The sequence below is a fragment of the Carassius gibelio genome, chromosome A4, assembly GCF_023724105.1.
Source record: "Carassius gibelio isolate Cgi1373 ecotype wild population from Czech Republic chromosome A4, carGib1.2-hapl.c, whole genome shotgun sequence".
Classification (NCBI taxonomy): domain Eukaryota; kingdom Metazoa; phylum Chordata; class Actinopteri; order Cypriniformes; family Cyprinidae; genus Carassius; species Carassius gibelio.
In genome coordinates this window covers 28990884-29003395 of record NC_068374.1, presented here as the reverse complement: position 1 = coordinate 29003395, position 12512 = coordinate 28990884, and the positions used below count along the sequence as shown (strand labels likewise).

The 12512-nt window shown below is 35.7% G+C and overlaps 1 protein-coding gene across 1 annotated transcript; it reads left to right on the top strand.

Annotated features, from left to right (window-relative positions):
• Positions 1 to 8205: 8205 nt before the first annotated feature.
• Positions 8206 to 12156, top strand: LOC127976199 (scavenger receptor cysteine-rich type 1 protein M130). Its single transcript, XM_052580465.1, has 7 exons — positions 8206 to 8469; positions 9373 to 9669; positions 9777 to 10082; positions 10560 to 10862; positions 10969 to 11283; positions 11386 to 11709; positions 11786 to 12156. Exons 1-7 carry the CDS (start codon positions 8316 to 8318, stop codon positions 12139 to 12141), a joined length of 2055 nt encoding a protein of 684 aa, XP_052436425.1. The 5' UTR covers positions 8206 to 8315; the 3' UTR covers positions 12142 to 12156.
• Positions 12157 to 12512: the final 356 nt, after the last annotated feature.

Genomic DNA, 12512 nt, shown 5'->3' with positions numbered 1-12512 from the left:
AATATGTTAAGAACGTTTTGTTAACATTGTTAGTTATAGAAATGTTAGTTATTATAAACCGTTTTTTTCCTAGTGTGAAAGTTGAAACATTCCGTTTTATAATTTTGCAAACATTATGGGACTGTTTGAATATTCTCTGAATGTTTTAGGAAAAAAAGATACAACAGCATACAACAAAATGTTTCAGTAATAAAACGTTCCATAAACAATGTAATTAATGCTTTTGTGCTAAAGATTTGTGAACAGACATTCTATTTAAGTTTCTATTAATATTAGGATACACTAACATTGGCAAAATTTCTGAAAACGTTTTTTGTTAGCTGGCAAGTGTTTGACATAAATGGATTTTAATTTTTATATGGTTTCAAAAACAGTAAGCCCTTATAAACATTAACAAGGAAATGTTTTTTCTTAACACTAAATTTTTTGTAAAAGTTTTAAAATAACGAACAGTTTAAGAGGAGCTTGAATTTTCAACTGTAAATGAGCTAATTCAGCTTATACAGTATTGTTCAAAATAATAGCAGTACAATGTGACTAACCAGAATAATCAAGGTTTTTCTTAAAATTTTTTATTGCTACGTGGCAAACAAGTTACCAGTAGGTTCAGTAGATTCTCAGAAAACAAATGAGACCCAGCATTCATGATATGCACGCTCTTAAGGCTGTGCAATTGGGCAATTAGTTGAATTAGTTGAAAGGGGTGTGTTCAAAAAAATAGCAGTGTGGCATTCAATCACTGAGGTCATCAATTTTGTGAAGAAACAGGTGTGAATCAGGTGGCCCCTATTTAAGGATGAAGCCAACACTTGTTGAACATGCATTTGAAAGCTGAGGAAAATGGGTCGTTCAAGACATTGTTCAGAAGAACAGCGTACTTTGATTAAAAAGTTGATTAGAGAGGGGAAAACCTATAAAGAGGTGCAAAAAATGATAGGCTGTTCAGCTAAAATGATCTCCAATGCCTTAAAATGGAGAGCAAAACCAGAGAGACGTGGAAGAAAACGGAAGACAACCATCAAAATGGATAGAAGAATAACCAGAATGGCAAAGGCTCAGCCAATGATCACCTCCAGGATGATCAAAGACAGTCTGGAGTTACCTGTAAGTACTGTGACAGTTAGAAGACGTCTGTGTGAAGCTAATCTATTTTCAAGAATCCCCCGCAAAGTCCCTCTGTTAAAAAAAAGGCATGTGCAGAAGAGGTTACAATTTGCCAAAGAACACATCAACTGGCCTAAAGAGAAATGGAGGAACATTTTGTGGACTGATGAGAGTAAAATTGTTCTTTTTGGGTCCAAGGGCCACAGGCAGTTTGTGAGACGACCCCCAAACTCTGAATTCAAGCCACAGTACACAGTGAAGACAGTGAAGCATGGAGGTGCAAGCATCATGATATGGGCATGTTTCTCCTACTATGGTGTTGGGCCTATTTATCGCATACCAGGGATCATGGATCAGTTTGCATATGTTAAAATACTTGAAGAGGTCATGTTGCCCTATGCTGAAGAGGACATGCCCTTGAAATGGTTGTTTCAACAAGACAATGACCCAAAACACACTAGTAAACGGGCAAAGTCTTGGTTCCAAACCAACAAAATTAATGTTATGGAGTGGCCAGCCCAATCTCCAGACCTTAATCCAATTGAGAACTTGTGGGGTGATATCAAAAATGCTGTTTCTGAAGCAAAACCAAGAAATGTGAATGAATTGTGGAATGTTGTTAAAGAATCATGGAGTGGAATAACAGCTGAGAGGTGCCACAAGTTGGTTGACTCCATGCCACACAGATGTCAAGCAGTTTTAAAAAACTGTGGTCATACAACTAAATATTAGTTTAGTGATTCACAGGATTGCTAAATCCCAGAAAAAAAAATGTTTGTACAAAATAGTTTTGAGTTTGTACAGTCAAAGGTAGACACTGCTATTTTTTTGAACACACCCCTTTCAACTAATTGCCCAATTGCACAGCCTTAAGAGCGTGCATATCATGAATGCTGGGTCTTGTTTGTTTTCTGACAATCTACTGAACCTACTGGTAACTTGTTTGCCACGTAGCAATAAAAAATATACTAAAAACCTTGATTATTCTGGTTAGTCACATTGTACTGCTATTATTTTGAACAATACTGTATATATCACATTATATCAATGCGATTAATGCTAATAATAAATATGAGAAATGTTCAAGTAGAACATTTAAGCACATCCTTAAACTAGGCTATAGCACCCCGAGGCTTTCACACTGATGGCTGGTATTTTGTAAATTATGCCCATTACAACTGTTTCTGCCAAATTTGTTAAAAGATTATGAATAGAAAGACACTATATTTAATAGAAAGTGATTTAAAAAACACTGGTGGTGACTGCTTATCTTACATCTTAACTGTTGAGGGCAATGGCAAAGAGTCAAAGAATCCCAGAGCTACGAACAACAGAACAAAATTAAATAATAAACAATTATTATTCCTGTAGCGCAATTGGTAGAACATTGCGCTATAAAGGTTGGGGGTTCGATTCTACGTGAACACATGATAGGTAAAAACTGTTAGCCTGAATGCACTGTAAGTCGCTTTGGAAAAAAGCATCTGCTAAATGCATAAAAAAATGCATACAAAATAATTTGCATCTCAGGTCCCTAAAAAGCTTTTCTAAAAAAAAAGAAAAAAGTTAAATAGAAACAAAGATTAAACCTACTACTCATAGAATAAAACTACCACAATATTTTCCTTACAGACTTTCAAATACCTCCCTGATTTATACATATAAGAAAAAAAACAACTTTACATTACACTTATACATACAAAAATTCTTACATTTAAATATGTGTGCAATTCTGGTTTATTTTAAACCAACGCTTTACCTTCAATGTAAAGGACTTTATTTCAAGTATTGCCTTAAACTCATTTGGCAACAGGTTCTAGAGTTTGGAGCCCTCAATAGAAAATGCTCTTTGCCCTTGTGTAGTTTTACAAAAATGTATCTACAATCGATTTCTTTATTATTTACTTGAATTATTACTTTTTTGTTTTCTATTAGAAAAGCACATAAAGACAGTTTTCTTAACGTTCAGGGTAAGATGATTTTCCTGGAGCCATATAGATATCCTTTCCATTTGTTTATTTAAAACTGCAGCAACCTTAGCAGATGACTTAGCCGATGTATAAATGACTGTCATCAGCATAAAGCTGACGGAGGTATGTATAACTGCAATATAAAGTAATTTTGAGTTTTATTGCTATTAGTATTATTTTCTAAAATTAGGTACATGTAATATAAAAGTACATATGGCAATAATTTTGCAACAGCTTCAAGTCTCACGCGCAGTGTAGGCTATAGGTCACTGTCCGACACCCATTCACTTATTTATTTGTTCACTCCTTCCTGATATAGTGAACTCAACTGCCATACACTATATAGGGATTAGTGAATGAGTGAGCGATTTCAGACACAGCAACGGTGTACACGGAGGGAGGGGCTGTGTGTGTGTGCGTGTGTGTGTGTGCACGTGCGTGTGTGTGTGTGTGTGTGTGTGTATGTATGTATGTATGTGTGAGAGAGATGCGTGAGTGAGAGACGCAGGGAAAGGAAATGCAGCTGAACGTTATTTGCTCTATGAAATACATTAAAAAGACGAAAACTAAGGACATTTAATCTATAAATTTATTTTATTTTTGTTAGTTTTGCCAAACACACATGACAGTTTTAGTTAGTTATCGTTTTTTTGAAATGCCTCGTTTTTATTTTTTCATTAACGATAATGTTTTTTTTACCACCTAGTTTTCGTTTTTTTGTTCGTTTTCATTAACGATTATAACCTTGCTTAATACAGACCAAAAATTGCTGTTTACTTATATATTAACACGCTACACTACTCTTTTAGCAAAAGACTGCATATTATGATGATGTCACCACCAACATTGGCCTAAAAGGTCAGTGACCTTTTGAATTGATCAAATTACTCACCACTAAATGTTTAAGAAATTCTCAATCTCAAGATCTGCAACAAGAACATATTTTGGCTTTTGTATCCAAACATATTGTGTGTTGATGCAGAAGAGATGAAGAAAATCACACCGGGATAGTATGATGATGTCATCACTGATGGACTGAAACCAGATTGTGAGACAGGTGTCACTCTCTTATTCTACAACACCATATAATATACTTTAAAATCAAAATATTACAGTATATTTAAAACAGATATTTCAATTTTGTTCTGAATGTAATGAATGTGTGTGTCTGTGATGAATGTGTGAATTTGTAGAAGACACCTGAGAGTTATGATGTCATGACGAGACACAACTCTGATATCAAAAAAGGTGTTTACAATTTTATCAACTTTTAAAAATAATATTACTCTGAAATCAAGATCATTACAGATAATATTTTAAATAAGGTTTTTTTTTTTTTGCTTACATATTTAATTTTGACTGATATTTTCATTTTTAGTGGACACACCTGAGCATTATGATGATGTCTTCATTAATAGACCAAGCTCTCGAGGGGTAACAGGTGAGATGCACAGAAATACATTTTTATCACCATTTGTATGTTTAGATGCGTATTAGACATTTGTTCAAGTCACTTAAAGGAAAAAGGATTCCTGAAATTATATGACATGTTTTTCTGTCATTCTTGATCAGAGAGAGTTCAGGAGGAGTGTGATGATGTGAGAAACCTGTTGAGTAACAGGATCTTTTGTTATCATATCAGTGATATTGTTATTGATATGTCATATCTTAGGGATTTAAGTGTTCTTTTTTTAATTAAAATGTATATATCTTTGTGAGATTTTGTTTTTGTTTTTGGCCTTGTTAATAGGAATAAAAAACTTTTCAACAAATTTTTGTGTGCATTTCAATAAGACATTACACAAACCTCAGAAGTCTGATCTTACCTTTTAATGCACAGTTGCTGTGGTGACAATCAAAGACATTCTAAATATAAGCCATAAATGACCAGCAGTGATTTCTCAGCCCTCAGCATCACCACAGCAAGTACTGCAGTTTTGTGAGTGGATAATGCTTAAAAATGCATTTACTTTGGATGCATTATAGAGTAACTTAGAAATAAGTGTTGAGTTATATATGTAAATCAAAAACTGTAACATTTTTAAAAGTCATATTTCTTCTCTATAAACCATAAAAATCCATTTAAAATAACTTCAATATATTATTACTTAATAATGCTTAATAGCAGACCATTAGATCCCCAGTAGATCATGTTTTATCCATCAATATAAAACAAGCACAGTTGCCTGTTATGTCACAGTAATTTCCACTTCATCAAGTGCTCATTTTGTATCTTGATGTTAATATCTCATTACTGTTTTGCTGACTGAACTCCAATGATTCAGTTCTATGATTTACTGAACAATAAAGAACTGGATTCAGAAGATTAATTCGGGAATTGCTAGTTCTGATTCTAAACAACAGACTAAAAAAATAATACTTAATACCAGAAGTATTGTCAGGGTAAATGTTGCTCTGGTCAGTATACAGTAGCTAAAGATTCATGAGTAAAACTGTTCTGGCACAGACAACTTTTCACTGGGGCTCGTGTCTCAGTAACAAGAGTGGAGAAGTATGGAATTACATTTGTTTCAATAATAATGAATGAAACTTTATAAAACTGAACTTAACTTTTTCAGAAACTATCAATTATTACAAAAGAAGAAAAAAAAACAATGAAAATGAAAAAAATGAACTCAGTCGCACAAATTTAACATGCTCTTCAAATATGTGTCATTCCTTGTTAATGATTTTCAAAGATTCGTTTTCGCTAATCGTGGATTCTGAATTCATTGCCACAGATTTCACTTACGGTTTGCAGTTTTTCGTTTGGTGTTTTGACACAAATCTTTCGTGGGGGCGGGCTTAACAGTGACCTACTCTGATTGGATAGTGAGCTTTTGATGGACAGGTGCTCTCTGACCAGGAAGTACAGACGCCACTCAGTGGCGCACATATGGGAAAGCTCTCATGATTGTGATTTTGTATTACTAAATATGTAAATAATATTTGACCTTCGATGGTCTCAGTCTGTAAAGATGAGCTCTTGTCCTTCAAGGCAGCTTTAAGTAAGCTTGTGTTACTGAATGACAATAATAATCCACCACAAACTGTAGCACACTGTAACATGAAAAACTTGTATCGATGTTACTTCGGTAACACAAGCTTACTTCAAGCTGCCTTGAAAGACAAGTGGAGGAGGAAGATGACGCCACTCCGTGTCTCTTGAAAGCTCATGTTTACTGAGACGATCGAAGGTCAAATATTATTTATATATATATATTTAGTAACACAAGGCACGACATACTGTATTGCATACAAATCACAGTGAGAGCTTTTTTTTTTTCTTTTTCTATTTTTATTAATGCAGAGAACAAAAACATAAAAAGGTATAAACATACATCACATAATATCCACCACGAAAAAAAAAATCTAAACAAAATTAAACAAGGAGATCAAAGGCAGAGCAAATCTAACAGTCCTTATAGCTTTCTTATGAGTAGATACTGATATTGCATTCAAAACGTTTTCCATTTCTTTCAGGAAAACAGAGAAGACAGGTTTACAGTTGGAGAATTTGCAGTTGTGAATGTGAAATTTGTTTAGGATTTTTTTTTATTAATAAAAAAACCTAAATCTTTGTATACACTTCTTTACAGGGTAGAACCTGTGTATGAGCTTAAAATAAATGTCTTTCACTTTGTCTGTGGAAAACAATTTTTTTTTTTTCACCGCGAGAGCTTTGCAATATGCGCGCCACTGAGTGGCGTACTTCCCGGTCAGAGAGCACCTGTCCATCAAAAGCTCACAATCCAATCAGAGTAGATCACTGTTAACCCCGCCCCCACGAGAGGTTTGTGTCAAAACACCAAACGAAAAACTGTGAAACATAAGCGAAATCTGTGGTAATGAATTTAGAATCCACGATTAGTGAAAACGAATCTTTGAAAAACATTAACAAAGAATGAAGCATATTTGAAGAGCATGTTAAATTTGTGCGACTGAGTTCACTTTTATCATTTTCATTGTTTTTTTCTTGTTTTGTAATGGCATATTTTTGATAGTTTCTGAAAAAGTTACGTTCAGTTTTATAAAGTTTTGTTCATTATTATTGAAACAAATGTAATTCCATAGAGAAGCACCTTTACTGTAGGTATCAAATTTGTCATCTCTTTTTTACTGCCACCCACAGGAATAGATCAGTATTACAGTATTAAACATATAAAAGTGTAGCTGCAAACTTTGCTCTTGTATGATGAACTGTGCATGACCATAGATTTATTTTATTTTATTTTATTTTATTTTAACAAAATGCCCTACTAAAATGCTATATGTGTTAATATATGCTGTGAATTGACAAGCATTGCTAAAATATACCTCTGAATAACAATAGCTAAAACAATTCTTCAAAAAGGACATTTTATATTTTATGATCTTATTTGTTGTGAGCATTAGTATTTCTATATCTGTAAATGCTGGGCTTTGATGCTGTTAATAAACTGGAATGTTTCCTGTCACTGAAATCAGTTTCCTGTATGTTTGACTCTATCACTTCTTTTTCTTGTGTGTTTCTCCCCAGTTAAGTGTCTCTATCAGATGGAGGAGGAGTCCTGTTCATCAATGCTGACATACTTTTAATAAATATGGTGAAAATCATAAATGCGCCTTCTGATTAGTCAGTGAAGCTTTTTGATGATTTCCTCTCTTCTGTCTAATAAGGTAAAAGTGTTTGTGATTGGCTTGTTGTTTGGTGGTTGTGAAGCTTTCTTTCTCTGTCTCTTGAACCTTTCAGTTCAGAGTTGATCAAACTAAGTGTATGATCAGTAAAGATGGAGAACTGTCTAACTCTCATTTTTTTGTCTTCTGTGATCAAACTCTCCACAGCTGGTACGTACACTCAGGATCGTTATGTGTTAGTTATGTTATAGTGATTGACTGTTTGTGATATGAATTGATCATAATATCATTTATAGTTCCCCTTTTGTATGTGCAGTATTTGCATTAACATAAAAGTGAATTTCTCTCTCTCTCTCTCTCTCTCTCTCATGTTCATTTTCTCTGTTCCTCTCTCTTTAGCTGACTTTTCTCTGTTGTTTGTCTTCTCTCAATCATATTTTATATACATCATTCTGTATCTTGTCTGCAGGAAATGTGAGGCTGGTGGATGGTAGTAATTCTTGTGCTGGTAGGCTGGAGGTTCATTATGATGGAGAATGGGGAACCGTGTGTGATGATTACTGGGCTTTGACAAACACTGCAGTGGTGTGTAGAGAGCTGGGCTGTGATGAAACTTCAAACACAATGCGTTCTGCTCACTTTGGACCAGGATCAGGAAAAATCTGGATGGATGATGTGAGATGTAGTGGATCTGAGTCTTCAATATTTAATTGCTCAAAAAGAGAAATGGGTGACCATTACTGTGAGCATAGTGAAGATGTTGGTATTATCTGCTCAGGTAGGATGATTTTATGATTAACTTTCATTAACAAATAAATATATTATTGACTATAATAAAAGCATGCATGTACTAAGTAGGTTATCTAAATCAGAAATTAAACCATTAGGAGAGTCAAAGGAGTGATGTAATACAGTGTGAGTTTTACCATTTAGAAATCACTTAATATTATAGCAATCATATAGGATCCCTGTATGATCTGAGGTGAAAGCAGAAGTTATAAGTCTCTGTGTAAAAATATAAAAGATGTACAGTGCATGAAAAAAATGATGATTTATGATTTGAATTGTCGTCAGGTCAATGTTTAATTGCAGTACATTACCTGAAACTCTCATATATAATATTTACTCTAAATGTTATACTTTTATTATATGTTAAGAACAGACCCTAATTTGAATAGACTGCTCAGGGCAATGGTGACACCAGAATAGAAAAATTAAATGATTCTGCTTCGCTAAAAATACAGAATTATGTTTCAGGTAAATACACATATTCTTACACTCTGATCCCAACTACATTTTGTTAAATTATGCATTTTATTTTACATTTATTCATAATTAATAATAATTAATGAATAATAATGAATAAATAAGAAACATGAAAGCTCAAATGTGTGACCTTTTGGGTTTACCATATTTAATGTGCCATTACTTTATTTGATGCTAAATTAAATGTCTGAACTTTCATTTTCATAATGTCACATAATAGATTGCTACACCCCTAGTCAACAACAGTATTTTCTAAATAATTTAAGATAAGTTATAGATTTAAAACAACTTTAATTTGTGGCAAAAGGCTGTTAAAGCACAGCGTCACAACACTCCTCTCATAGTACAGTACGCTTTTTTATTTTGGGGAATTTTTAAAATGTTATATTATGATTGTAAACTACTAACATTTCAGGCATCAGGCTTGTTGGAGGTTCTCGCTGCTCTGGGAGGTTAGAGGTGCCTCATGGGAACACGTGGTACACAGTGTGTGCCGCTGCCTTTGACCAGCAGGATGCAGAGGTTGTGTGTAGAGAGCTGGACTGTGGGGCTCCTGTACAGGTGCTGGGAGCAGCTGCTTTTGACAAAGGAGACGCTCAGATGTGGACACAAGAGATCCAGTGCAGAGGAAATGAGTCTCAGTTTGCTCTTTGTCCAGCTTCACCTTCACAATTTTGTTCCCATGAGAACGATGTAAGCATTGTATGTGCTGGTAGGTAAATTACGTATGAACTATGAGTACTGACAAAATTCTTGAGTAATATTGTAAAAAAAAATAAAACAACTTACTTGATCTTTCTTGTGTTCTTTTACCTTCAGAAACAGTGAGATTAGTGGGTGCTAACAGTCGCTGTGCTGGTAGAGTGGAGGTTCTTCATGATGGTGAGTGGGGAACAGTGGGTGATGTGCGCTGGGATTTGCCTGATGCTGCAGTGGTGTGTAAAGAACTTGGCTGTGGAGAGGCTTTAACTGCACCAAAGGGTGCTCACTTTGGTGAAGGATCAGCAGAGATTTGGATTATGGATTTACAGTGTACTGGATCAGAGTTGACACTGACAAACTGTAGATTCAATGGATGGGGAGTAAAAGCTAATCATACTGAAGATGCTGGAATCATCTGCTCTGGTAAGATCATCTAGACTTATTTCATAATTTTCTCCCACAGAATTCCAGGATGGATACAGATTTTTGCTCCACCTTCAGTGTTATGTCAGGTGCCTGTGAGGAGTGAAGTATTAATTATTATATGACATGTTGAATGATGATATGAAACACACATTTTGTGGACAACATGCATTTTTTGTTCCAGACGATTCCTTTTCTGATTCAGAAATACATAGTATCTCATTCGGATTGAGTATTTCACAGACAAAATGCATTTTAATGACATACTGGGTGCATTTTGTTCACATTTTTCTGATATTCATTAAATGAAAAAATATTCACTCTTATGTGCAAAAAAATGCAAGAATTGTATGTTAATTTTATGCACACACACACAAACTGCTGACAGCTGATGAAAGGTGTCTGGTTTAGCTTTATATAGTAATATTAGGACAAGAATTAGCAAATATCATAGAATTTGTAAATTTTTTATTTAAGGAGTCCGGGTGGTTGGAGGATCTCGCTGTTCTGGCAGAGTAGAAGTGCCTCATAATCACACGTGGATGTCAGTGTGTGATGCTGTCTTTGACCAGCAGGATGCAGAGGTTGTGTGTAGAGATCTGGACTGTGGGGCTCCTGTACAGGTGCTGGGAGCAGCTGCTTTTGACAAAGGAGACACTCAGATGTGGACACAAGAGATTCAGTGTAGAGGAAATGAATCCTATATATCTTTGTGTCCAACATCATCTTCTCTCAAACCAAACTGCACCCATGAGAATGCTATTGGACTGTTATGTTCTGGTAATAAAGCAGTAGTTACTTATTGAGAGAATCAAAAACTAGTTTTTTAAAACACATTTATTGCTCTTTTCATACTGTTAAACTAAACTCTCTGTTCTTTGTCCAGGTTACACTGATCTCAGGCTGGTAAATGGTCCTGACGTCTGTTCTGGTCGAATCGAACATCAGTACTTAAGTAAATGGGGCACAGTGTGTGATGCATGCTGGGATATGAGAGCTGCCAGTGTCCTCTGTAGACAGCTGAATTGTGGGATTGCTGTGTCTGTTGTGGGATCAGACTGGTTTGGAGAGGGAAATGATGAAATCTGGGCTGATGTGTTTGATTGTGATGGGAATGAAACAAAACTCTCAGAATGTTCCATCTCTTCATGGAGTCGAGCTGAATGTTCTCATAGACGAGATGTTGGAGTCATCTGCTCTGGTGAGTCCATTCATGCCGTGATGAAGTCATGGGTTTCAGACTAAAACTACATCTAAGTATATTTTAGATATATAATGAATGATAAATAAATATTCTCTTTAGATTCCTCTCTGGCTCTTCATGACGGTCTGGTGCGGTTGTCTGGAGAGAGACAGTGTGAGGGGGAGGTGGAAGTTTTCACCCATCAGGTCTGGAGGAGAGTTCTGCTGGACTCCTGGAGTCTCTCTGAATCCTCTGTGGTCTGCAGACAGCTAGGCTGTGGCTCTGTGCTGAACTTCTACAGCTCCTCTTCATCCAGTCCTGAACACAGTCATGAGTGTGTGACGGGCTTCCAGTGCTCTGGGAGTGAAGCTCATCTGGGGAACTGCAGCTCTCCACAAACTCTCAACTGCAGCTCCACACAACAGCTGTCAATCACCTGCATCGGTGAGAAGAACAACATCTGGACAGATTCTTCAGTTGTTCGTGATCAATAATGTGTTTTTCTGTCTCTGAATATCAGGTCGGGGGTCCATCAGGCTGGTGGGTTCTGGGGGAGACTGTGCAGGGAGGCTGGAGGTTTTTCACAGCGGCTCATGGGGGACAGTGTGTGATGACTCCTGGGATATTAAAGATGCTCATGTGGTGTGCAGACAGCTGCAGTGTGGAGTGGCCCTCAGTAACCAGCAGGTACCAGCCTGGTTTGGTCCTGGTTCTGGACACATATGGCTGGATGAGGTGGAGTGTGAGGGGAATGAGACGTCCCTGTGGAGCTGCTCTTCTTCAGGCTGGGGAAAACATGACTGTCAACACAAGGAGGATGTAGGAGTCATGTGCTCAGGTAAACGGTACACTAGAGGAAATATTTATCAAAGATAAACTTATTTTTTCAGAAAATATACCATGTAATCATTAAACTCCATGGTAAACAGAAACCAAAGGGGTCTGAAGGGGTTTGTTTTGGACTAATAATTGACTTTACATTTCATGATTACTTACCAAAATATTTAAACACAAAATATTGATTTGAGAGTAAATTACTTTATAATTTTAAATATGATGTCTTCCTAAGATAAAATTAGCTCACTACAGAAATACAAAACAATCATATGGTTGCAGTGATATTACTATATTAATACAGAATTTCTCTGTATTTTAATAACATTAAAAACAATTATGTTTTGCTTATCTGTTTTTATGCAATCAGTGGTTGCAGCATGCATGAGCCTCATATTAAATCACTGATTTGG